At 43.5% G+C, this 26842-nt stretch overlaps 1 protein-coding gene across 7 annotated transcripts in view; it reads right to left on the reverse strand.

Annotated features, from left to right (window-relative positions):
• Positions 1 to 26842, reverse strand: part of LOC105665845 (lachesin) — a 288009-nt gene that overhangs the window by 37218 nt on the left and 223949 nt on the right. For 6 of the 7 annotated variants that reach the window (XM_048407783.1, XM_048407786.1, XM_012309408.3 and 3 more), the window contains 4 exons: positions 20279 to 20407; positions 14013 to 14297; positions 13359 to 13421; positions 5045 to 5200 (listed from right to left, as the gene is read on the reverse strand). In XM_048407783.1, the coding sequence (XP_048263740.1) occupies positions 5045 to 5200; positions 13359 to 13421; positions 14013 to 14297; positions 20279 to 20407 (633 nt within the window). The remainder of the gene's footprint in view (positions 1 to 5044; positions 5201 to 13358; positions 13422 to 14012; positions 14298 to 20278; positions 20408 to 26842) is intronic. The other variant, XM_048407787.1, reaches the window with a different exon arrangement.

The raw sequence follows: 26842 nt of genomic DNA on the forward strand, positions 1-26842 counted from the left end.
GCTGATTGATCGAAGCGATTCTTCACGCTCACGGTCTATTATTAATTGCCGCGGTGTCTGACTACGCGCGGTATTATTTACCGCGACAAATTACAGCGTATTCTATAGTACGTATAACAGTTTCATTCGAGCGAAGTACCTGCTGTTCTATTCTATTCCTCCTTTTCGTTTTTATTATACTACATATTACTTGGAGTTTATTGAGAACTTTTAAGATTCTCTATGGAAGTAGCGAGTGCAGCGAGTATTCTTTTGCCCCGTAACGACGCAATGTATGCAATTGTAACTGGTCATAAGAAAGCCAGCGAAATCGCGCGTGTTGCCCGGGTAACGGCTGCTACGGCACGAACTTATTTCACTATTTTATTAGATTGGGCACTTATGGTCGTGCGGTAGAGAGAGGGTAACAACCATTGGCCGAGGGAAACGCATTGATGGAACGAGTTCGTCGTTTCGGCACGTGTAAAGGGAACCCGTTGAGAAGGTATCGTTGCACGTTTAATGTGTCGCATTGAATCGATCGACTGGAACGTCCCGCGTATATTTTTTACAAAACTCACGGTGCTACAGATTTGTCTCTATTCCTCCAAGAGAAAGGGGAAGAATAAAAATAAAAGGAATGAAATAAAGGAAGAAAAAGAAAATCTTTCTATTACACTCACAAAAGCGAGCACTTCAAGCTTGAAGTTTACATTCGCAGAGAAGATGGAGCATTTTATTCGTCAAACTCGCGTTACGACAGCAATTCTCATGGTAGTGTCGTACGTTCGAGTCGATCCTTCCGTTACGTTCGATTCCGTCTCGCTTTGCCAAAGAAATATCTTCGAGTTTACGCCCCTTTATCGAACTTTGTTCTGTCCGTGTTAGATTTTCCCACGTTTCACCAGTGTTAGATACGTCCGACAATCCCGGCCACACGCGGCCGAGTACGTGCTCGCTGACTTTCGTTCGAGCTTTCCGCGCGTGTTTGCCGCTTCTCGTCGCGGTGACATCGGTGCAACGGCCACGGTGCCGCGTAAAATTCCGGACGCATTTTCCTTTGGGAACTTAGTCTAAACGCCGTACAATTGGTCACGTTCGGCCGCGGTGATCGGCTCCCACCGTGCAGTAGAACGGGACCGTACGAGTCAGACTTTAGTTTGCATAGTGACAGACGGACCGGTTGCGAAACTGTTTGCCCCGGCTTTAACGACACTTTCAAACTCGTTGATAAACTGTATCTTTACGTTGTAGCACGAGAATAATACGGTACGACGCTGTGTGTATGCAGTTAGATCATTAGACATCTTCCAATGTATCTTTTTTAATACCGAAGCTGGCAAAGTGGACGAAATGACTGAACGGGTTCTATAATTTCTCACAGAAATAATTCTACAAATTTCACGCCGTGAAAGTGAAATATAACAGCTGATAAAGAATTTTCATTGGCTTCGCATTTATAAATTTATATCTACGATATGAGCTTTAGTCTATCTATTATGGTTCTATCGTTAAAAATGTTGACACCATCTAAACATAGAGTTGCGTTGTTTTTGTGCCATTCTGTGTATTACGATTCCTTCCAAAGACAGTGTTTCTTGCAATTCCCAAGTGTACAAATTGAAAACGTTATAAAAGCTTAGGTAGAATATTCTTGATCGGACATTCCATTTCTCCTTTCCCGAAAATAAACCTATGTCATTTGCCTGTCAAATTGTTTCGTCGCAGAGGGGTGGAATCGATAGTGGTATTTTAATAAAAGATGAACGTCGCGCGGGTGTTCGTTCGATCGTTGTTTAAAATATCGCAGAGAAGGCAAACGGCGAATCGGGTGCTCTTTCATAGCCGAAAGTTCGCGGATAATTGACAGATTCCCGGATAGACCTCCCGTTGATTTTTCTCCGGATCGGCTAAAATATTACCCCGTTAACGGTCGTTAATGAATGGAAATGAATGGGCATCAGTCGGCACGATGCTTCACCGGTGACACGAATCGCCACGTGATAACACCCTCGAGGATACTTTATGGCCGATGTGCACCGAGCTATTTGTATCACGACAACGAAACGATAAATACTTCAACGAGGCCTGGTATTTACTTTTTCCCCAATACGGTTTCGCGAATGATTTTCGGCCGGAAAATCTCGTTCGAAATGTAGCTTGTCCGGAAAGTGTCTTTCCTTTGCAAACGTGTTTTTTACAACAATGCACCTTCGTACAAACTTGAAACCAAGTCCGTGAAATATCGCGGTGTTTTATCTCAACAGGACAAAATGGATCGTACGTAATTCGACAAAATAATATAAACCAAAAAACGTTGTGCGTCTATTTTTTCCCCATAAAACGAAAGAAACTTTTCGGACGAAGAGTTGACGATGATTCATTTACAGCTTCGGTCGCGGACGTTTTAACGCACAGTCGTAGACAAATTTCCAAAACTGTTGAGGCTTCAATTTGTTACAGATTCTACGTTAATAATGCACAATTTTTTGACAAAGGGAAAAAATTGTGATAAACGAGCCAGTCATATTTTCTACTTTCGCATTGGCGACGATAAATTTAACTGTTCGAATTTAATCGACGTAACAATGGTAAATTTAGATCTACAAATATTGACTTTGCACGAATATGGAAATCAGATTGCTGAAGCGCTAGATGATATTACGAAGACTACACGAATCGGCTGAATCGAAAGCATCGTTCCATTCATCGGCTATTAAGATAAATATTGTGGCCGACATTGGTCATTAAGGGCTAAACGTCTTATTAAAGGTTTCATTCAGTCGATCCATGGTTCCGGTTTGAATTTAATGACGATGCCACGGAATGGCTTCCCGGACCATTTCAGCGAAGCTCGTTATCTCGTTAACGATCCGAGTGGCCATTCATCTATTCTACGCTTCATCAAAACGGTCTGATCGCAAACCACCGATTTCTCCGCGGTAGTACGTCAACATTCTAAAAACGTCCCTTTAATTCGACTCTTTTTGCTATCCCGGATCGACAAATTTTACATGAACGTTTACCGTATACAAATTTTTACGTATTATCGTATGTATTTTATAAAACATCTTAACGTTACATTATCAATGTAACGAGATATGACTGTCGTAATTATGAAAATGAATTAGGTTGTCCGAAAAGTGTTTTTCTTTTACACACACGTCTTTTACAACGATGCATTTGTATACAAACGCGAAACCTAATCTGTCGAACGCTGTGATCTTTATGTTGATAGAACAAAATGGATCATACGTAATTCGATAAAATAATATAAAAAGAAAGATATTACGCATCCATTATTTCCTTATAAAACGAAAGAAACTTTCCGGACGACCTAATATGTACAAGTTACAGTATATCTACTGCCAACGAATATTGATAAGAACTTACTAAAAATATATAATAATAAATGTACATGTATAATCACGATTATGGACTCTCGTTACAGTGCTAATAAATTTCAAACTGTTTCGTATAACGCATATAATAAATTCATAAAAGGATATAAGTAAGCCACTGTACGTTCGCGACTGGAGCTTGAGCGTGGCGATAATATATTTGCAACGTGTTACATTCTTCTTTTTAACATCTCAAGACGAATTTTATTAGATCGTTTCGGTTTGGAGGAACACGGCGGATAAACGCTGGTCGCATCGTCGTCTCATCGCGTATGAAGCGTATGAAGTGAAAGTGGAACAGGATAAATTCGACTTAGGCTATTTCGTTGGAACAAGCCAAGAGCAAGAGCTTTATATAAAATGTACAAGTTGCGCGAAGAAAGGGCAAATCTTTTCTGTCTCACCGAGAGAATTTTTGAAATTATACGCTACGCTGTCCGAATTACCCCGTACGTGATTACGTCGTTGCTACTTTCAAGACCGTAAAGAAGCCGGGTCGCGATCTTATTTGCGTAAATGAGAAAAGAGGATGAGTCGAAGAGGGCGACGAGACCAGGTATGCGGCTGTTTTCGCCTAGCCCGCGGCTGTTTTCCGCTCCACGCGCCCCTTAACGCATTAAATTCTTGTCTACGCAAGGATTCTTGTAAACACGCGATGCATTATGCAGCGCAAACAGGGTTACCCTTAAATTTCAAACGCGAGGATGAGTTTACAGCGAGCTGCTTTAGACTAAGATGCCTGACGTCTTACGTAAGCAGATATCTTGTGTCTGGAAACGAGGACAGTGCGATTTAACGAAATACGGACGCAACATAACTAAAAACTTCGTGGTTGTTGTTGGACGTTGACCGTGAAATTTAAATCAACGCCGTTCTACGCCGTTCTATCTTTAAGCGTTCTACATTTCAAAGAAGCTACGCGCAAACAAACCACTAGCATTGTTGAAAAAAAAGGAACAAAACAAAATGTTTGCGAAGCTTGGCAATCGTAAGAGCGGAAAATATGGCAGCAAGATTTACTTTCATACGTTCTACCTTCTAAACATAAGATTACCGTAAACAGAGAATACCGCTACTTTCCTTGTACGGCGAGAAGGCAGCTTTAAAAGCACCGATAAACTTGTGCGTTACTCTTAAGGACGTTCTTTAGTCATCCGTAAAACATTTGACAGCGATACTAAGGAAATTTTGTATATTTCTCGTACGACCGAACCCGGAAGACGCGTGTATTCTTTCAGCTGCGCGAGCTCGAGTTCGACTTTCCTCCCCTGAAACTCGTGCCAGCGTGTTTAGTCGACGAAACAGCACGAGTGTTCCTCGTTTCTTAACAGTTTCGAAGCACACGGCAAAGTCTTATCGAAATCGAGTATCGAACGTTTCGGCAACAATCGTCGCGAGTTAACCCCTTGCCGGCCCCAAGATCTGTCTTCCTTTCCATTACACGCGCGTTCCAATCAATTTAGCCTGTGCGCGTGGGATGCATTGGTGCAGAATATCGCATAACAGAGAACAGCCTGGAATACGCGCGGCGAATGAAAGAGTGGCGTGTTTGCGTGTATTTATGTGCGTGATGAATAAAATCGAAGGGAGTCAACACAGAGACACACGAGAAACGAAATAAAGAGCGGGAGAGGGAGGGCCAGATGAGAGAATGCAAGCCTCACCTGTGCTCTGGCTACCACGTAGCTTCTGCTCTGGCCTCTCGACCCTCTCCTCGCTCGGGGGAGGCGGCCTCTCTGTCCTTTTCGTATAGTAGGGGTTGTACGAGGATGGCCACACGGTGGTCGGCCTTTTTGCTGGTGACGGCGTGCTCGGTCGTCCTGAAAATAGATTAGGACCTTTCTCATCTAACCCAGCCAACTCTCTTTCTCTCCCTCTCTTCCTCTCCGTTGCTTTCCCCTTTACGAAAACATGTTTCCCTTTTGTATTTATTTACTCGTCGTTTCTTGTTTTATTCCCCCGTTACTCTATCATTTCTTTTTCTAATTTTTGTTTCGCCTTTCTATCGTTTAATCATCGTGGATCCGGTCCTCGTGCAACCATCGCACACCATACAAGACCCGGGCGAATTTCACGGCTAGAATCGTTGCAATTGGAACCGATCTCTTCCCGTTTCTTAATTGAATCCCGATCACAGCTGCGCGAGATCGTTACGTAACCATAGCGACTTAATACGATGCGCGGTTAACGAAACCATTTAATTCGTTTTTTCTATTCGACCGATTAAACGAGGCTGGTGTATGGATGTCGTATTGCGCGCAACGGTATCGACGGTTATTTGGAAACGAAATCGAGACGACCGAGGATTCCACCGGTTTATATATGTATTTCTCGAATACGGGCAAAGAAAGTTTAGGCAAATTCCGGCGAAAGATATTTTATCCTGATCCGACGGAACTTCGAATACCCTTCATAGTGGAACTTTCTAAAAACGTGCTCGGAGAGCCATCAAGAGCACTCGACGAACATAGAACGGGAGAGCGAAAGTTGGAAAACTGCGAAACCACCGAGCGTAGCCCTATTATCCGCTAAAGTCAGTTGGTAATCCGGCGCGATTAGTTCGAGCTTCATAATCGTCGTCTTTTTATTTTTTCTCAATGGCGAAAATCCACCCTTTCGAAAGCAAAGGAACGCTCTGCGTTTCCCGCGGATTTCGTCGAATAAAACGAAACACACCGTGTGTGAAACGCAAGCATTGAATAGACGGGTTGCTCGCGGGTTTGGGGATGGCCACGATCGTTCATCGGGAAAGGAAACGCCAGCCAGAATGTCCTCTATCGTTTCACAGAGAACGGTGTTTCGAGTGGACGAGTTGAAAACGGGCAAGCGCCGACCGCGCGGCAGCGCAGCGGTTTGATGAATTCCGGCAGCTTCTTTGAAAAGCAGCCAAGTTCAACTTGTTGCGTTCGATGGTGACGGACGTTCCATTGAACCGTGCGCGGTCGACAAAGAGGAAGAGCCGCACAAAGAGTCGCGATGGAAAGAAAAAAAGACAAGAGTGGATACGGGACGAACGATTCTTTACGATTTTCCAGGATTCTCGACATCGATGATTCACGGTCGACCAAATCTTCTTCTTTTCGTATCTAATCGCTCTCGACGAAGTCAGGCGCTGCTTTTCCACCGTTTCTGGTTTGCCTGCTCTACGTTTCGATCGGTCGAAAAAGAAGAATATCGACTGGCGAATAAATGGCCCATGAAGTCGGAAGTATTATTATATTATATGGGAAAGCCAGCTACGCGGGTTTATACGAGCGAATTCGGAATTCCACGGATCGAACGCGGGTCAGGGATCCTCTCGAGTTTGCTCGAGGATCTGTAAGTTCGTTCACGCGAAATACGTCCTCTCGCAAACCGCTTGAAACTGGAATTTTCTTTAAGGATACGAGCACGCTACCGTTTCAAAACTTCGCCGGAATTCAGTCGTTTCGATATTACCCTTGACTTCTTTTTGTCTTCTCCATCCAGCTACGCCTGCAGCACGTCCTTCGCAAGGATCGAGTCCTCTCTTAATTCTCAAACTCGGCCCGGAGTTCTCTCAACTCCTCGCAACTACGACGGAAGCCGCACCTCGATCCGAGAATGTTATACAAATATGTCTGTTATGTCTGTTACTCCTGTTTCCTCGTTTGCCCGTCTCGAGTTCTCCTTGTAACTGACAGTGATAATAAAATACTTGTATCTAATACTCGTGGTTTTTAAATCGGAGAAAATTATTTCATTGAACAAAATACAAACGTGCCATATGATTCTATCGAATTACGATCGGTTTGAACTAGTCGATAAACAAACTTACAGCCACTGTACATACAGTGAAAACAAAGCGGAATAGCCAGACTGAAGTCCAAGGTCTACAACCGCTATAGCGGTGGCCCTAAGGCAATCTTTGCGCAGAGAAGATTGAAACTTTACTCGGATGGTAATTTTGCATAGCGCGCATCAACCAAGGGTGCAATTCGGATTCATGCCCAACACGGGACCATATACCAACGTACATATCGTTAGCCTCTATACACATTTGTGGCCTGGTAAGATGGTTCGCTAGTTATTTCTGGTCTCTATAATCACCCGCAATATTTCAAGTTATCCCGCGTGCGTCGTATAATTGTACAAGACGATGTCAAGTTTCGTGCCTGTCCCTTAGAAGAATACTTATTCGCTGATAAGAAATATTCTCCAACTACGTATATCCATGACATAGTTTTAATTAACGCGATTAAATTTACGTTATCGTGTGTCTGAGCGAGAAGCTAAACCGATTACGAAAGGAGAGCGATAGGAATTTCACAGAAAATTTCGTCGGCTCGTTAACAATTTACCAAAAGCATGCGAGATTAAACGCCGGTTCAGGGGACAAGAAATAATTAATTTCCAAGAGGGGAAGTTTTCGCGTTGCGAATAAGAAGTAGCTTCGTCGACGGAGCTTGGTCCGAAAATAAACAGGTGAGCAGGTTAGCAGGGCGAATTTCGAGAGAAGCATCCGCTCAATTAATTCCCTTCCCGGATTCATAACCCCGAGCCAACTCGCTCCATCGTACTTCTGGTTCGTTCGTTCTTCTGAAATATTTCATGTTCTCGAAGGTTCTGGGAGAAGCGGCGCGTTGCCTGCGAGTTTTTCCTATGCAAGGAGCAACTTTCTCGCAGAAGCCTCTTTTCTTTCATTTCTGGCTGGCAAATAAGCGGCCCTTTAAACATCGTGCACGGGGGTTGCACGCGAGCAACGATGACAACGGCATCGTCGACCATGCTACGGGGTGACGCTAAAAAGTTTTCGAATAAAAGTTTAAATACGCCCGCACGAACTTTGTTTCGTAGCCTTTGCACCCACTGCTACAACGTCGTCGCCGTCCCTGGCTTGTCCCTGTCCTCTCTGCTTTCTCGTAACAATATGGCCGGGGCTACCATCTTTGCTGAGTCAAGAACACGGCCAGCTCTTGTGTATCCTCGTCCTACAAGCGCACAAAGACCGCCTCTCTCTGCAGGGTGTTTCCTTTCGTATGCCGGCGGCCCGAGCAATCGCGACCAGCCTCGTATTTCATCTGGTTTTCGTCCGCCACACCTTTGTACCATTTCTCCACCCTTATTCTCTTCCTTGTTCCTCAAGCAGCCTCCGTTTTCTTATTTCCTCCGTGTTGCCGCGTCTCGGCCAACTTTCCGAATAACTTGTTGAAAATTTAAGGGCTCTGTGCCACCTTTCTGGTTTCTTGCGAACGCATCCACCGTGAAACAGGAATCCGCGGATCGAGTAGCGGGGTAATCGTGGATTCCTCCGGTGCATCCAGAGGGAACAAGCTACCCTTGGACTCGAGCCACTGCTATATCTGCTTTTAAATGGAAAAGTTCGGCCAACGAGAGGAAATAGACGGGTCAACCGTTGTCTCGTTTTCTTCTTAGAAACGACGAGGTGCTCTTTGTACCGCGGCATTGTGTACTTATTAAACGACCGCGTGGCTCGAACAAGGGATCGCCTCGGACAAATCGAGAAATTAATTCCGTGTCTTATTCGATGCGACGCGGAGGAAAGATCGGGACGAGAGTCTTGCCCGGCAGCGAGATCGCGAACGGCCAGGGAGATCGGTCGGAAGTAATTCAATTGGAAGCTAGAAGCGATTCGGATCGGACCTGATCTGCCGTGCGTATAGGAGCCTTTGAGCCGATTGAAACGCGAATCAAACGAATCGACGTGTTCAGGGAGTTAACGCTGATTGTTCTATCCGTTTCTCTTGTCTCCGAATAATAGCTTAACCAACCCTGTAAACGTTGAAATTTTTTCCTCGCGCGAGAAAGGGATTCTGTAGACTAATTTACGTATAAAGAAAAAGATAGATAGATAGATAGAGAAAGAGAGAAAGGAGGCACGGTTCGCCTAAAGTTACAATTCGCGAAATTGTACTGAAACCAACAAGTAAGCGTTAGTATTAAGTTTTGCAACGAAGACGAGCGTCCCTAAGGAGGGAAATATCGTTTTTAAGGAAGCATCGATCTCTTCATCCGGCGTCTAGAATCGATGGTTCGATAAAGCATACTCGCAAGTAAAAAGGTCGACGCGTCAGAGCCCAGAGGCTAATACCAGAAATAATTCTGGCCTTCTTGCTCCACGATAATTAATTACGGCCGGTAGGATCGATGGGTGTCCCGAGAGGCAACTAGTGTGTCGAGGCATTATTAAATATCGTATATTCTCGTGGGCCTAATCCCAACCCTTCGGCGAGAAGCAACCATTCCAACGAGGCGAAGGGGCACAGAATGGAGGGCACAAAGAGGTAGAGAAAGAGAGGAAATTCCAAGCGATCGTAAAGTTCACTTTTTGAAAGGAAGATTTAGAGACGTGTTTAACGAGTTATAAGCCGGTATAAATAATGGGCTCGCTCCGTGCAGATTTACCGGCTAGTTCGACTTTATAGCAGCGAAATTTGTAATAAGAATTTATCAGGTTACATAGTAGATTCTAACGAATCATCGTAAGTTAAGCACTTTTCTTTTTTAATTCTCGCAGCATCTCGGAACTGTTGCACGATGCATATTGGTAACGCTAAATCAGGCTACATTTTACACTAAACTAAAATGGTTATCTATAAGGTGGAACGTATACATATATACCAAGTTTCTAGATCTAAGATATCGTTCAAAAACATACTTGTTACAACACTTAGTCTATACTAAAAAATACTGATAAAGTAAACGTGTGTAAAATCATAGGAAAATTCTGCCTCTTTTAAACATATTCGTTATAGCAACACTACATACGTAACGAGACAAACAGCAAAGTATACCATTCTAAGTCGAACAGAACTTGGAATATTTCTTTTCCATTGGCATTGGCAGAGCGATTTTACTATCCTTACGCGAGCCGATACCGGTTTCCTCGGATATCTGTTAGCAACAATGCAATCTGGCCTCGCGCGGCCTCTCGCCAGGACAGCGGTAATTGAATTCTAAATGCGGCTAATTGGGTCACCGGTCGACCCGACGATATAATGCTCCGATATAAAATTAAAATCATCCTTTAGATTCGCGGGTGGTCACCATGGACCGATAAACGCAGCAACGTTCCTTTTTCGTGCATTGAAAATATTTTGCATTATTGTATTATCTTTATACTTGATGGAAACGAAATAGCGAGCTTATAATAAGATAAAGCACCAAGCCGAGGTATCAGTTCCGTTCGACTTGGTTAAGATGTTTTCTATATCATTTGAAAATTGACAAAAAGCGATGTTTCGCTGTTTTTCCTTTTTGTGTCATTTTTGTCTGTTAGCTACTTAGCGATTATCTTCTAACAATCTATATGATATCTCGGTCTATACATTTTTTATCGTAGATACATGCGTTTTTCACCTTTCGTTATCATGTTACACCGTAGAAGTGTCATACAATATATAACTAGTTTGATTATTCTGTGCGATGTTCAAGATTGAATCTAATAAAATCAATAACCCTATCTTATCTTACCGCGAACAAAGAACAAAACTTTAATAAACTGATCGATTTCACGATCTCGTTGTATATCGTTTCCATGAAGTATATTTTGTAAATTGTATCATTTCGATACGGATTCAAAGAAATGATCTGTACGCGGTTGAATGGAGGAAAGCCAAGTGTCAAGAGGTTCGTCGATCGATACGTCAACCTCGAAGGTCTCGCTTCCTCTTCGAGTCTTATCTGGCCAGATAAGGAGCAACGCGGTCCCATTGGAAACTGTTCGGTGGCGCTTAACGTCCCATTCGTGAGTTATTGCCCGCCACGGTCGGGTCATTAATAATTCGCTAATATTAAGATTGATTTCGAGCCACGGAAGGCGACGAACACGAACCACCGCCCGATTTCGCGAAACTTTCTCGTGCACGGCAGTCAATCATCCGCCTCGTATATTACGATAAAACCGTGCGACAGTTGCACGATGCCTGACTGGAAACAGGTTGGAAATCCTCGCTCGAGAGGATCGTTACGTCGTTACATTTCGTTTCCCTTTTCCAGTCATCTCGCAACCTTAATGAACGCGTGAGTTACACGCTCGGAAAATTGCACCGTATTTAAGTTCCGTTAATTATCGACACGAATAAACCTTTTTCCATTTACTCGTTCAAAGATAGCCTAAATTTCATTCTCATGAAATTCCTTAACAATTTTCCACACTTGCAGCCATCGATAGCTGTATTGTCCGAAACATACATAGACGATTTTTAGATTATTCTGTTCGCAATTTCTTTAAATGGCAAAGAAAAATGTGCAGTATTCTTGTATACGAAATTGGTAATTTCGATTAAACCGGAGGTTTTACAACATTAGACCCGTCAGATGAATACCTGACAGCAGAAAATCTGTCGATACTAACGAAATTGTCAATAATACAAATAATTTCTTTGGCGTGACATCTGTCAAGTAACCCGATACGTTTAAAACGATAGTATTGCTTTTCTTATCGAAATATTCCCTCGAGATATTAAGATTTCTACCATCTTTGATCTATCTGTACTTGAAAATCCAACGAACGACATCTTTGGCGATACTTTTCATCTTCTTTAGGATGCGTATCGGTTAATCATGACTCGATCGTTCCGTGTGTTTAGTCTTCGACAAGGCAGAACCTCTTGAAAATTGAATCTGCGCACGATAGAACGGATTTTCTGTTCGACAAATGTTAGCTGTAGGTTGGCAAAAACGGCGGGACAAAGATCGTATCCCAGGTGAAAATCTGTAGCTAAGGGCAGTCGCGTAATTCGTAAGATCTAACAATAATCCATGGTTTGCCGGGCGAGTCAAACTACGAGTAAAATCGCGAAGCTTAATGGTGGTAATACCGTCGTGACCGAGCCTTGTATGGCGTTAATAATGCAGCATATTGAGATTGGTTTCGTTGCGAGAACACCGGGCCAGAGCCACAGGGACCTGACCTAGGCATCCGCCCAAGTTATTCGCGCTGCTTTAATAATACACGCGCCACAATGTGCACACCTAATGCAAAGATTACATTCGAGAGTTAGAGTCGCTAGTTTCGCCGAGGATTACGCTCCTGCGTAATTGCTCGTTCAGAGATGTTTTTCTTCGAGAATAATCCTCTGGTCGGTCAACGCCACGGCGTTTTACCGTCAAACATAGCCATACATTTTCATGGATTTGTCTTTGGCTTTGATCGCTTGCCTCGTAAGCTTTTGAAATAGCTGATCGAGTAATTATTAACTCTAGTAATCTGCGATACTGTGCTGACTGTGAAACGTCGAGACGTTACATGTAATTCTTACTCGTCCATTTTCGATCTGAACAATCGGAAGCGAAATTAGGATGTAAACGAAATTTCGTTTCGAGCAGAATCTGCCTTTGTCAAATTGAAACGGTAACTCGGTATCGGACAAAGGGTTAATTTTCAACTAGAAATTTTCTAATTTTATTACTGTGAAATTAAAACGAAGTTCATTCCCTGGTCAAAATTACGTCGGTGGACAAATTCTTCGAATTTCTAATCGTATGGGACGAGCGTCTTTAACGGAAAGCTCAAACTGGCGAATCTAAAAGAGATGATATACCGTAAGGCGAAACGGATGTCGTTGGCGTATCGAGGATGTTCGTAGTCGATTGTAGGGAAACGTATCCCTTTTCGAAGGAGATGGGACAACGTTCCTACTGTGCTCCGACTAACCGTGAAGCAATCGATACGGACACGGGACTCTCGTCTAAATTGTTTGGACTACCAAAGTAAACCTCTTGATCTCTCGTGAAATTTAATGGTCGAGAATGTTACTACGAAATTTAAATATTTCGCAATTCGCCTGGTTTAGCCTCGACCATTCAATTTCCAGCTGTGCTGTTTGGCCGCTTGGTGGTTGCAGCTGCATGGAAACGCAAGGGGTGCAACTTTTCGGCAGTAGATTCGAAAATAAAACACGGATATAATGAGTTCGATGAAGAGGGAAGCGTCGGAGAGGACCTACGTGATATCGATTTCGGGGCTCGAAGTGCAATATTCAATGAGGCTCTCACCTTCTTTGTTGGCGCTGCTCTTGATCTCCGTGGCCTTCGGCGCTGCGGATGGTTTCGGAATTGCTGAAATAAAAATTATGCATCTTGAAGGTTCAGCTTCGTAGCTATTTTCCCAATCGTTCAGTCAATTTTAACTTTATTACGAGCCATCGATCGATCACTGAATTTACAAAGATGCCACGAAGAATTTCGCCTGAACAATCGAATTACGGTACTTCAATCTACCTCGAAATTACACGAATTCCCTTTTACCTTCCCTTTACGTGTTTAAAATATTTGTCCATATTTCAAATGACTCAAAATCGACAAATCTATTAATGGTATTACGTAATAAAATAACGAAATCGCATTTGTCTGACCACTAATTCTACTTACAGTGGTATTCTTCTACGAAACCTTTAATTTTCTGCCAACTAGTAACACTAGTAAAAAATACACGGATTAATATTTACTTTTATGTTATTTGAGCATTTACTATTAACTAGTGTCGCTTGAATTGTGCACAAAAGTGTCACTAATCGTACTTCCTACATCTAATTACACAGATACCAAAATATGACACAAAAATATGGATAAGAAAAAAAGGCGGAAGATTTGAAACATCGTTTCAACGATTTTAACGTTCTTCGATTATTTATTTTATTATTATCTTACCATACAATCTGATGGAACCCTCAGTCTCGCCCAGCGAGTTCTTGCTGATACAACGATAATTGCCGAAGTCACCATCCTGCAGATTTCTTATGGTCAGCCTCATGTACGCCCTGTAACTGTTCTCCATGATGCTGGTGGTATACTTCTCGTTGGACAGTATCATCTCGGCGCCAAGGAACCAGTAGCTCATCGCCCGTGGATAAGCTTCCGTGTGGCAGTCGATCGTTACGTTCGTCCCAGCTGGTGCACCGACTAGCTGATTCGGCACGAAGATCATCGGCGAGACTTTAACATTAAACGGAGGAATCGGTTACGATTGGAAACCGAGAAACCTGGTCTACGGTGAATGAATAATCGTCCGCGGTGACGTCCACGGCAACGATTAAGTCGACGTGGATGTTTATGGGGGACTATGCTCGAACCGTTCTACGATTTATCTTCCACGAAATCACTGGCTGTGAATTATACCGAGCTGTTTCAGCGATTATGGTGATCGATAGCCCACAGTTATAAACGGTTGAGAAGCTTAAAGCTTTCGTGGAATATGGATCTTAGGTTGCCAACGTTGAAGTATCAGTGTCGTTAACGAATCTCGCGCTTTAATTTATTTTCCTTCTGCCGCTGAAATCGACGGACTCGTGGATCCTGACCGTGGATCGTGAAGTTTGATAATTAAACAACTCTGTTTAGAAAGAATAGGAGAAGAAGGTCTTCAGAGATATTCGATTCGATTTAAAGTTTGATCAATGAAACAAGCAATATAATCAGGAGAAGAGAAACAAAGCGGCACCTCTTCAACCTATTCGACACGATACTATCTTTTCTTCTCTATCCTGTTCCCTGCTGTAAATAGAATTGCTCCGGAAGAACTTCTGGATCCGCGAGTCCCGCCAGTTCTCGCGCATCATCAACCCACTAAAAGCAAAGATTCCAGGTGAAAAACTTCCTTCCTTACGAGCGAGTTCTTTTTCCCTTGATCAACCATAAAACGAAAACACCAGGCTACGACGTAATATTCACCATCTTTCTTCGTTCTCCTGGGATTGATCAAATGTAAATACCACGCCGAGTAGATGGGGCACCGCGTAGAAAATAACCGTGAGACGTTCGCAGTCCAATCCACAGAAATAAACAGGAAACTGGCAGAGAAACTTTGTTGCGGCTGCATGAAACCCCGGATTAGAAACCATGCAGGCCAATCAACGGGGATAAAGTCGAATTGGTCGTTCCGTGGATTGAAACGCGCCAAAGGAAACGAGGACCAAGAATTTTTTCGCCTCAAGCTTCCGACCGATCGAGGATTGCTAACATTCAGAACGTTTGAGCAAGTTATTTGGCGCAACCTCGCCGACAATTTGATTAGAACCGGTGGAAACTAGCTAGTTTAGAGATTAATCTGGAGGATGCAGGTCTCGTAATTCGGTCAGGCTTTCGGCGTCATCGACGACTTCCCAAGCAAATTCGACTCGTCGACCTTTCGACGGGAGTTCGTGTGCGCCGGATACAGACGTTTCGAACGATCGGGCGATTTAACGAGAACCACCGTCGGCAATTAATTACACGAAAGTGCAGCAGATAGGCCGTGTACGTAGGCGTAGACGACGACTGGGGCAAAACTGGTGGCGGAACGAACGAGGTTAACCGTAGACGAATAACATGGAGCTGGCGGCGCAGCAACCATCTCTCGAGGCTGGCCATCGGCGGTATGCATCAGGCTGGCCACAAATCCACAAATTGCCAGCGCTGACCCTAATTAACGCATACTTCTCCCGATTTCCCACCATCGACTCTATCTACGTTCGCCTTTCCTTCGTTTCCGCGCCTTTCCTCTTCATCATCAACGTTCCCGCGAATTGTTGCTCTCAGTGAAATTAATCCAGCGGACGCGCGCTGTCGATAAATCGCTCCAATGTATTTCCAATCTTCGACAAGATTGAATGTTCGGGATTATGTAAATTTACGCCGGTTTATGAAGGATTGTGTTAGAGAATAGTAGCAGGCGTTGCTGAAAAGTTGACTAGCGTGACGTCACAAACGTTTGTTCTGCAACTGCAGCTTTGATACACGCGAAGTCTCAACTGTTACATTTTTGACGACACGCGCTCGCATATCGCAAAGCACGTCACGGCCTTTAGGTTGTATTTAACGGTCGAAACGCTGAATTCACGTTGTTAGACAAAGCACACGGTTAATTATTGAAATTAAAATGTCCGAGCAAATATTTCGCAACTAACCTTTGCAGCCTTCGATTTAAATTGCCTCGATGTTCTTCCATCTACGATACGTATGCTATTTGCTTCCTCTTCGATCTGTAGACGATCGCAGTCAATAATCGAGACTGGAAGATTCGCATTCCTTCCACTGGCTAACTCCGAAGCGACGAAAAGCGAAGAACATGGAGAAAATATGTTTCGTTTCTGAATGTCTAAAAACACGCGAGACTCGGAACAAAGGAAACATTGCGAAGCAGGTTTACTCTTCCATAGGATGAACTTTGTTGTCTTCAAAAGGATTTTCTGCTTCAGCAGCATCTTAATTATCGAAACTAGGAATGTAGCCATTAATTACCAGGGACTAGGCGTACTTTGTTAGTTCGTGTTTCCAGTTATCGCGTAATCGAGCAACAAAACTAATCGGATTCTCGCTGGTACTTTACCTTCGACTTCTTCCCACTAACACGAGATTAAAGAACAGTTATGTTGTACCAACCCGTTGAATCTACCATCTTCTATAATCTCCACGAATAGATTTAAGATTCGAATGTACGTACGATAATTTTTGTTTCTTCTTCGTTTCACGAGGAATTGAAATTAGGTCACGAGAGAAGACGGCGAACGAATGGAAGGAAAACGCGGCCAGAGGACGCCGCGAATCTATTTTTCTGTCACTTTGGTCTGTCCAAGGTTGGTTAGAATTTGTATAATGCCTCCCAGGAGGCTTCGAAGAGCATTAAGCGAGACGATCGCGGGACTTTTGTAATCCAGCAAGGACACCTCAGATCCCGCGCGTTGATCGAATATCTTTTTCCGTGGTCCCACCCCGGTAATCCCAGATAACCGTTTCACCCCTCATTTTTCACTGGACGCAAAAAAGCCCATTCTCCAGTGCGATCAGCTCTTTTATCACCTCTTCCTATTGGAATGATTATTTCTACCACCGACGCGAACCATGCAATATTCTCGATTTACGCTTCTTTACACTTGAAAGAACAGGATTTGTATGTATCGCGAGCCTAACGGTACAAGCCAAGTTAGAACAATTATCCTCGCTATTGATTTATTTTCACGCGCGCAGTAACCTGCTGGCAATTATCCAGTTATATCCAGTTGGAAATAAATCAACTGCATATTTGACAACTTTTCGAACTCGGTTACCTCGAGAACGAGGTATCCATATTCTTATTCTGGATTTTCGTTTCATTTGGAACCGAAGAATTTGCATTTCGCTTCGCTCGTACCATGAATTTAGCCACCTCGGTGACAAGACGTCGTCACGATCGTTTGGTAAATCCGCGACATGGCTTCGTTACGTATATGGAAAATGTCGCACAAACAGCCTGTTTCGACCAATCGATGTAAAAAGACGGGAAACTTTTGCGAGAGACAAACAACGCCGACTTTAGACAATGACATCTCTGTTGGCAAGATGAATATCTAAGATGGAGAATCTTTTGCGATCGCAACGCAAACCGAGATTATCTCGTGCATTTGAATAAAATATGTCTCCCCTAAGCACTCAAAGCAGCCAGCCAACTCTGCCCCACGTTCTCGTTCCCCTTTTGCCACACGCTTTCGAACAAAGCGGGCGCAAGTGGCGCTAGTAGAATACGCGAAACGGAAATCCCTCCGATACAATCTGGATTAAGGGGGAGGAAGTGTATTCTCTTGATGTTTCTGGATGGCCAGTCGACCAGGAATAAATTCTTCGCAAGAGGTGGGAAGGGTATTGCAGTCCTTAGTCCCTGGAGAGAGACTGTTTCTTCCAAAGAGAAGCAAAATTACTGGTTGTAATTGTGCTTGCCACTGATTCATGAAACGATAAAACAACCCTATCGCTCGAAAAACTACATAAACGTGATAACAATGAGGCACTTTAAGGGCCGTCGGCGGTATTTAGTATGTTGCTATTGTACGTCCGAACGATTTATGGAAGGTACTTCTTGAAGTTCGGCCGCTGCTGTGCAGATGGGCGACAGCAGAAATTACATTGGACTATGTTGATACGCAAGATCACGGCCTCTCTGCTTGGTGATTCCTAGCAACAGCAATTGCTTAATATCCCTTTTTCTCTGTTCCGAGCGTTAAAATCAAAATTAAAATTGTATTGGCATGTCCATTAATTGAAAGATAATTTAAAAGATAATTTTAATATTTGTCAAATAATTAATAAGCGATACGTGCAATCTGCGTGTCGATTGTCGCTGTTCCGACCATAACGATTCTTTGGCACGTGAGGCTGTCGCAATGGCAAAGGAATAGAAGTATCGTCTAAAGGAACACGAATATTCTTTCTAGAAGAGTGGATCGCAAAACGAGAAAGAAGATCCTTGCCAATAACGCGCGTGTTCCGAGTGATCCGCCCAACTCAATCAAAATCCCTGACAATTATTGCGATGAAAATTTTCGCGAACTTCGAATCGTTAATGCACCCTTAATTTCCTGATTCGAGATACCGAAACAGGACCAGAAATCGAGCAGAGACGGATCTCGAGAGGACTGGTGAGAATTATTCAAACGCGTCACGGCAAGCAGAAGGCACAGGGAAACAAAAGTGCTGGAGCGGCGGAGTTTCGTGAGCAGAGAGCCGGAAGCCGGCTGTTTTCTCGTCGGTCTAAATAAAATATGTCTGCACCTTTCTAAATATTCAAAGGACAGCGCCTGGCTGTCCTGCGGCCTCTCTCTTCCTCTCGTTTGGTTGTTGGAACGCGTACGCACACAAAGCCGGCGTCAAGTGACACGAACGAATGGAACGAATAAAAAGGAAAAATGACCAGCAGCGGCGGGACGCTGCGCTCGCTCCCGTCGACCTACCCTGGTATTTCCCTCGAGTTTTCCTAACGGCGCATCTGCTCGCCCTCTTCTTCCCTTCTTTCTCGTTGGATCGTCGACGTCGACGTCGGTGCGTTGCCTACGCCGGAGCACGATGCAATTCGCGAAATGAAATTCAAACAATACCGTGTCGAAGCATCTTTTCTCCAACTTCCCTCTCGGGTACTTGATTATGGGATCTCTGCGGTGAACGTTTCGTGTATCATTAGCCTCGATCATTCTTTATATCGCTTTTGTTTCGCATTGATTCGGTTTCTTTTAGCCAATTGTCTCGTTGCATCGAGAAGGATTTGCGTCGGATGATATCGTTCCATTTCGGACGAAAGTTAATTTCAGTTCGAATCTTCGCTGCAATTTTTTTTTAGCGCAAAGTTCTCCGCGGTCGAATTTTCTTAAAGTTTGCGAGAAGATCGTCGAGAGAAAATGCCCTCGCAGGGGAAACGTAACGCGCTAAAATTTCAAGCCAATTACGAAAATCCAGACTCGCTAGTCCTTTCCGGGTAAAACTTTTTTTAAACAGCGAAAAATATTGTTCGTACTGATTATTCATAACAGAAACATAGGTTCTCTGATGTTTTCGTAAGACCACAAGCCAATCGAAGCCAACCGTGCCAAGAAGAATCGTTTGACGTTTAATCAGTTGATAATTTATAAAGTCCAATGTCGCGTGTAAGTGTACGAGCGTGAACGGGTTAAATATGAATTATGTACACTTTCAATATTATGATTTTGACATTATACGAGCTAATATTAATTATTAAATCACATCGTTGAATAATTAAAATTCATTTAAACAGCTATAGTAAAATGATAAACAAAATCAGCTAGATATAACATTGCCGATGAATATAACGATTTTACGGACTGGCATTCTTTCGCCAATCAATTTCTACGAAATTCCACTTTCCTCTACGAGTAAATAAATATTCCCAAGTAACTAAATCGAAAAGAAACCTAAGGAAAGGCAAACCAACGGAGCTGAAACTCGACGCTCCTCTATTTTATCATTTGCCAGCGTTCGTTAATGATAACCGAGCATCTTGTTTTTCTTATTGAACCGAGTATCTCTGACAGAGAAATCCTTTTCGACTTGCCAAAGCAAATAGAACGGGTAACAAGAGATTAAAAACGCGGTGGTTGACTTAGATACGCGTAACACGATGAACGAACGCACACACACACGGTGTATCCCTTCGCTGTATCTTCAAATCCACTCACATTCGACGTCCACGGTGATCCTTTTGCTGACTGTTGGTGGTACGCCATTGGTCGCGATGCACAGATACGCGCCCATTTCATTGCGCGTGATCCTCGTCAAGTTTAATTGTTCGCCATCGTACAGAGACACTGAAACCAAAAGCAGAAATTGATTCAGCCCGGTCGCCCGTGCAAATATAGCGTGTAGCGCCCGGAACAAACAGTCGCGTTCGACATAAACGTATAAACAGGATTCTCCGAAGAGAAAACCGGCATGGTTTTATCGACGAAACTTTCTCGGTTAAATGAAACCCTTTTTCCAGAGCGGGTTGTAAAAAAAGAAAGAGAACAAGTGGTTGTGTGTGTGTGTTTGAGAGAGAGAGAGAGAGAGAGAGAAAGGGAGGGGGGAGAGGGAGGGAGGGAAGGAGAGAGAGAGAGAGAGAATTGGAAGTAAACAAAAAAGAGGAAGAGGTAGGAAAAAGCGAACCAGCGAACCCACTGGAACACGCATCAATCTACCGAGCGAGTTTTTCTGTCCTTTTTATTATTCCTGACGTCATCGTTTGTCTTCCCTTTATCGATTTCACCGACCCTTAAAAGAGAAACTTTTTGAGAGACGTTTAATTTCTTTTTACGAATGCAGTCTGTTGCGATTCATAGAAATGACCACTGTTTTCTATTCCACTTAATCCTCGGTTGGTATCCTCGATACGGATGATTCACGACAATTGACAATGATTCAGTCAAATTACTTAATTTTATTGTATCTTCTGTTCAATTTACTGTATTATCGTAGTTTCATCATTTTAGGAAACATTCGTAGGTAACTTGAAAAAGTTACGTTATATTTTAATTTAGATTGATTAGCTTATCCTCGTCGATCGTTCTTGTGTTATTGAATAATAATTACGAAATGAGAAAGAATCATTGTTTTGAATGTTGTTTCAAACACAAACGTGGAACAGCCTCATCTTTCTGCTAATTTACACGCTACAGCTTCCATTCCATTTTCTCCTTTTCGCTGAAGCGAGCTTTGTAAACGAAGAACAGGAACGTGGTAAACAGGAATGAAACGTTGTAATGTAAAACTTTGTTCCAACGTACAGTCGTAAACAATGGAAGGCACAATCGAAACGTCGAATCTTTGGAACTCGAATCCAGGCGCAAGCGTTCGTGCAACTTGGAACCAATTCATAGTTAATAGAGAAGGGGACACGATGTCCTGCCAGTCGGATAATTTTTAAGTCATCGTTCGACGAAGCGTTTTCGCGACGACGCGTAAAAAGTTAGCGCGGCGTTAAAAGTTTGGCGGAAAGTGCGGCGGTAAAAGACTACGAAGGGAAAAAGACGGTGAGGCCGGCCTTTACGGGACGAATATCAAAAACTGTCGTTCGCTTCCCAAGTCGTTAAGCCGTCTTTTAGTCCTTCGTATCGTCGTAGAAGCAAAGAAAGAGAGACAGCGAGAAGAGGACGAAGAAGGGAAAGAAGGAAAAGCTGTGCGAAATACCGAGCTCCAACGGTTTCGTAAATGAACTGCTTCGCGATTTCGATTTCAAAGGTATTAACACTGAGCGGAGTCAGCTTCCCGAAGGTGTTTCATCGACCACGTACGACCGGTGTTCCGATGTCTTTTAACGATTCTGCGAGTAAAACCTAACTCACATCGAAGAGGGAGAAAAAGCAGAATAGAGAGTAGAAGAAGAAGAAGAAGAAGAGAAGAGGAAGGTAAGAGAAACGAAGGGCAGAAAGAGAGAATAAACCGCGAAAGAACGATACTAGGTCACGAGGAACTGCCGCGTCGTGGCAAAAGGCTCGTAATTATTATTATTATCATTATCATCGCAGCTGCGAGAAAATGGATCGTTCTTTTTTTCCTTTGCGCTCCCCGTGGAAGACAAAACGGCGTCCCGTTCATTAGCCTGACACAGGCGTCGCGTCGTTAGGTTAACGCCGCGTTCGCGAAGTGTCGTTTCACGCAAAAATTATGATATTGATGATAAAATTTAATTGCGTTCGAGGAACGGAAATTAGCTTCGTTTTGTAAATATATATTTATACCGGTGCAGTGACTCTAATTAACGAGCTCTTTGTTCGGGCCGATGCGTATTCATTAAAGGAAGAGAAATCTCACGAGGATGAACCGGATATAGCTTGACTTCTTTCCCTTGAACTCGGATCATCGATTATGCGGATTTTAGAATTTGCATGAAAAATATTTTATCATAAGCGCGGGGAAAAAGTACGAGTAAAAATTGCAAAGGAACGAATGCCAGAAGTAATTAATGAAATTACTCCGGCAAAGTTTGAACGACTGTTTCGGAGAAACCGAAAAGTCTGCGGATACGGTTGTGATTGTTTAATTCATATCGCTGTTGGAAAAAGTTGCAACCAGGTAATTCTCGACTGCTTAACTAGGGTGAACCGACGGTTCTTTGAACTAGGTACCGGTATCTCACCACTTCCTTCGTACTTTCTTCGATTCACAAGGGTAAAGAGATTGTACTTTTCCGTCTTTAAACATCAAATATTATTAAAATATGCGGCCTCGTTTTCTCGCTTCCGGTCTCGTTGACGCGATGGGAAAACCCTGGGAAAAATATTTCCACAGGGATTAAGAGCAAGTCCTCTGGTACGTCTTCGGCTTCTTACGACATCTATCCGTGAAAATAATTAATGAGAGCGCCGGTGAAAGTCGATAAATTAGAAAGAAGACGGTCCTTTTTACGACCATCCGACAATATCTAACCTCTTCAACGCGACTTGTTAACGTTCATAAATCTCTATCGGGTTCCTCTCGATTTTACATAAACTCGATTTCATTCCCTACGAAAATTTCCCCATGTATTTTTTATCATTTTCGAGCGTTTCCCCTCCTTTCTAAATCCACTCTCGATTCTTGAAAATAAGCAAACAATTTTCAGGGGCGCGCACGGCTTTTTCATTCGCGTTCGTATAATCGCGCGCGCATGTTTTTCTTGGAAACGTTACTTCATCCAATCGGCGGCGCTCTTTGGAAAACAATCACGAGCCACGAGAATCCCTGAGCGGACAGATGAAATCCCGCGGCAGCCGCGCAGCGAATCAGCAATCTCCTCTTTTCACGGTGCGTTCATAAATCTTTACGCGGGTTTATTCCGGCTTTACTCGCCTCCTAGTCGCGATTAACCCACCGGCCATTAGTGCGTCGGCGGATGGCAATGTTTCTTTCACGAGACACATGCGCTGCCAAACTGTCTTTCCGCGTGTACGACAGACCGGCGACACTCGTCGCAACGCTTGCGTCCGCCAAGGCATCCGATCGATACCGACGAATAATTGAGAGGAACCAGAATTTCCCTGCTTCCGGCTGTCGACCTCTGCTCCGCGAGATAATTCGCTCCACGATTCGTCCTTTTCTCTCTATTTTCCTGTGATTCGTACGGTTATTCTTCGATCTCGAATTCTCATATTTCGAATATAATAATGGAGAGACGGTATGATTAGCGAGAAAGATATACGTATTGAGGTCGTAAACTAAAGAGTTAAGTGATGACATCGATCGATTAGCTGCACCTAGAGCCGTACGTACTTTACACGCACGCAAACACTCGTGTCAGCTTTTTTGAAATTAATTCTTCTTGTCGTTAGTGGCTCGACGAAGTTTCAGAATACAAGACAGAATTGGATTATAAACGTTCCATTTTACGAAGAGCTTGATCTTTAAATAATATAGTGATGGATATAGTAATTCCTTTCTTTTTTTAGACGTAAAGGAAGACGTATCGTCTTAAGCGAAATTCCACATCCGTATGTTCGCCGGAACACCTTAGATTCAAAGGCAAACTTCAACTCGTGACCTGATTTTACGATCTCGTTACGCCGCTTTTTGCTGACTATAATGAACGTTTCTTCGGTTACGGTCAACGAATAAAAATATTCAGACATATTGTTGGACAACTGGTTTATCGGACATTAGAGTAGAAGGGTACGCGCGACAATCGTTTGTCCTTCTATCGGAACGATATCGACTTCCTATACAAGTTTATTTCACTATCGCTTCATTCTCTATTAATGTATTCGTCTATTGGTAGCAGAAGAGTGTTTAGGGAGTAGCGCCTGGTTCAAAGCCGAGAGAGATGCAAATCGATACATCGAGCCAGGCGGTTGCTAATAGCCATTTCGAAAGAAGAGTTTCATTGAAATTTTTATGCTGCATAACGGCCAGCGACAAGCAGAAACTTCATTATCGGGGGCTGTGCTGGTGTGTCGTGCGAAAGAATATCGTTGGAACTTGTTTCAGGGCTCGTTTTAACATCGTTTTTTCCAAAGTAATGCAATTTCTCTCCGATGGAATGCAATACCGAACGACGAACGAGCGTGGAACGAAAATTGCTAACAAAGATTAATTTTTACTCCTACTTCATTTCCCTCTCGTTCCGTAATATTTTTGTAATTCTCCCATTCCATAATTTTATGAAGCAACTTTCGTTCGAGATACTCGTAACACGATAAACCGTTCAGAAGTTGCGACCGCAGAAAATTTCTCTAAACGATTCATCGTGTCGCGTCTGACCATAGACGGTCCCATTCTACTTTCGCCCGAAAACTATCTGGGCTCGAAGGCAGCGAGCACATCTCGACCGATTTACACCGGGCGCTAGTAAAATTTGATTAAGCGATTAATTATTCGATTCCCGGTTTAATTAAACGTCCCTGTCGTCTTTGTTCCACGCCTCTTTAATTTCATTTATCGCCCTGACGAGATGAAAGGGGAAAGAGGCGGCATTCTTTTTTCTCCGTGCTTTTTCTCTGCCAGTTGGCACGGTAGGCGCGAAAAAACGAATGTAATCGCGAGAAAAGCCCATGGTTTAAAGGTGTCGCGGTTTTCAACGAACAAATGGCCCGGAGGGGCTGCAAACAGCGTTACAAACCGCGCGTACGCGAACGCCACGTGTTAGAACATACGAAACCGCCGCACGGCTGCCTATCGCCCCAAAACTTAGGGGAATGACTCGCCGCGAAATGGTTAGGCCAGCCGGTCATGAATTTGTATGAAGCTTTAGAGAGGCTCCGGATGCCCCGAAGCGTGGCTTCGCGGATGTTTGAGTAGAAATTCCGGCCTTTTATGATCCACACCGACTATGCGAGCCACGGACGAGAATTTCGTGAGAAACTGCTCGAAAAACGAGACAGCTGGGTGTGTCACGAGCGGAGACTTTAAGTGGCGGACGCTGACGATCGCGATGAATTTGTCCGCGCTGAAATTGCGAACATTGCGAAACCGTTTCGCCATCTAACGCGATAGGATTTGATTTAAGCGGTGCTTGCGCTTTGGTGGCCCGAATGATTCACTTTGGAGCGAGAGGCGTGTGATAACATGTAACGGGCGACGCATCGCTTAATATCTACTCTTTCTTATCGCACGGTTAATGTTTTTTCTTACAATTTTTCTGCCTTATCAATTTCTAAACGACCAAAGTTAAAATTTGAAGATAGATAGCAGCGCAATTGTCTTCGACGATTGTGATATCATATGATAAAAGGCACGGAGTTGGAACGAACGATCGTAGCCGACGTAACGGAAGGTAAAAACGGGCAAACTAGTTAAAGTGTAAAATTATAGGCAAACGGGGATTAAACAAACAGCAAACGAAAGAGTAATGGAATATCGACGTGGCTTATTTACCTGGCAATATCGTATATACTAAATCAACATCATAAGCGTCTAGCGAGGGCCGGTGAATTTCGGTCGTATCGGCAAATATTGATTATTCTGCCTGTTAACGTTCACGCAACCGATAACAATTCGGATTTCTCTGACGTCGTGGCCACGCGAATATATCTGGGGTCAAGAGACAATATTAACCGTCGCTTGGGATCTATGCAACAGGATATTTTTTATTCCCCTTCCTCTCTCTCTCTCTCTTTCTCTCTCTCTCTTTCTGTGCTCCTGTATCTCATCAGATCTTCGGATTGTAGTTCGATCATTCGACGATATTTCAATAGGCGTTCTGTACACATCGAGTCGCCACGGTAAAACTTGGTTTTGCAACATTCATGCGGACCAAAATGGCTGGTTGGCTAATTGGACGGGAAACTGTTCGAACCGGTGCACGTAAACAAATTAACCTCCTTTCGGCCGATAGCGTTTGATCCGTCTGGACGTTCGATGAAAGACGATTCACCGAGGTTTCTCTTCTCTTGCACTTTGCGTTTTGATGCAGCTTTTTCGCTAGGGAATTTAGTTTCGACAGGGACACTGCGTGGTATAGTGGGTAGGACGATGGCAAACGGAACACTTTCAAATGGCGAACTAGCAAAGGTTCGTCAATCATTACTCGACATTTAATTACGTCGGATGGATGCCGGGACCGAGCGATATTGCGACGCGCGTCGCGACTCTCGGCCGCTATCGATACAATATTGACACGATTGCCATACATCGAAACATCGGTATTTATGTGTAAATACTCGCCAAGCGCAATAAATAGAATGAAGTATAAATATTGCGTGAGCGCCGTTTAATCCTGCGTCGCCCGGTGAAGCGTATGTATGTACACGAGTGCCATTCCGGAGAATTGTAACTCTTCATTTTTCAAATGGATC

Source organism: Bombus terrestris, chromosome 1, assembly GCF_910591885.1.
Source record: "Bombus terrestris chromosome 1, iyBomTerr1.2, whole genome shotgun sequence".
NCBI lineage: Eukaryota > Metazoa > Arthropoda > Insecta > Hymenoptera > Apidae > Bombus > Bombus terrestris.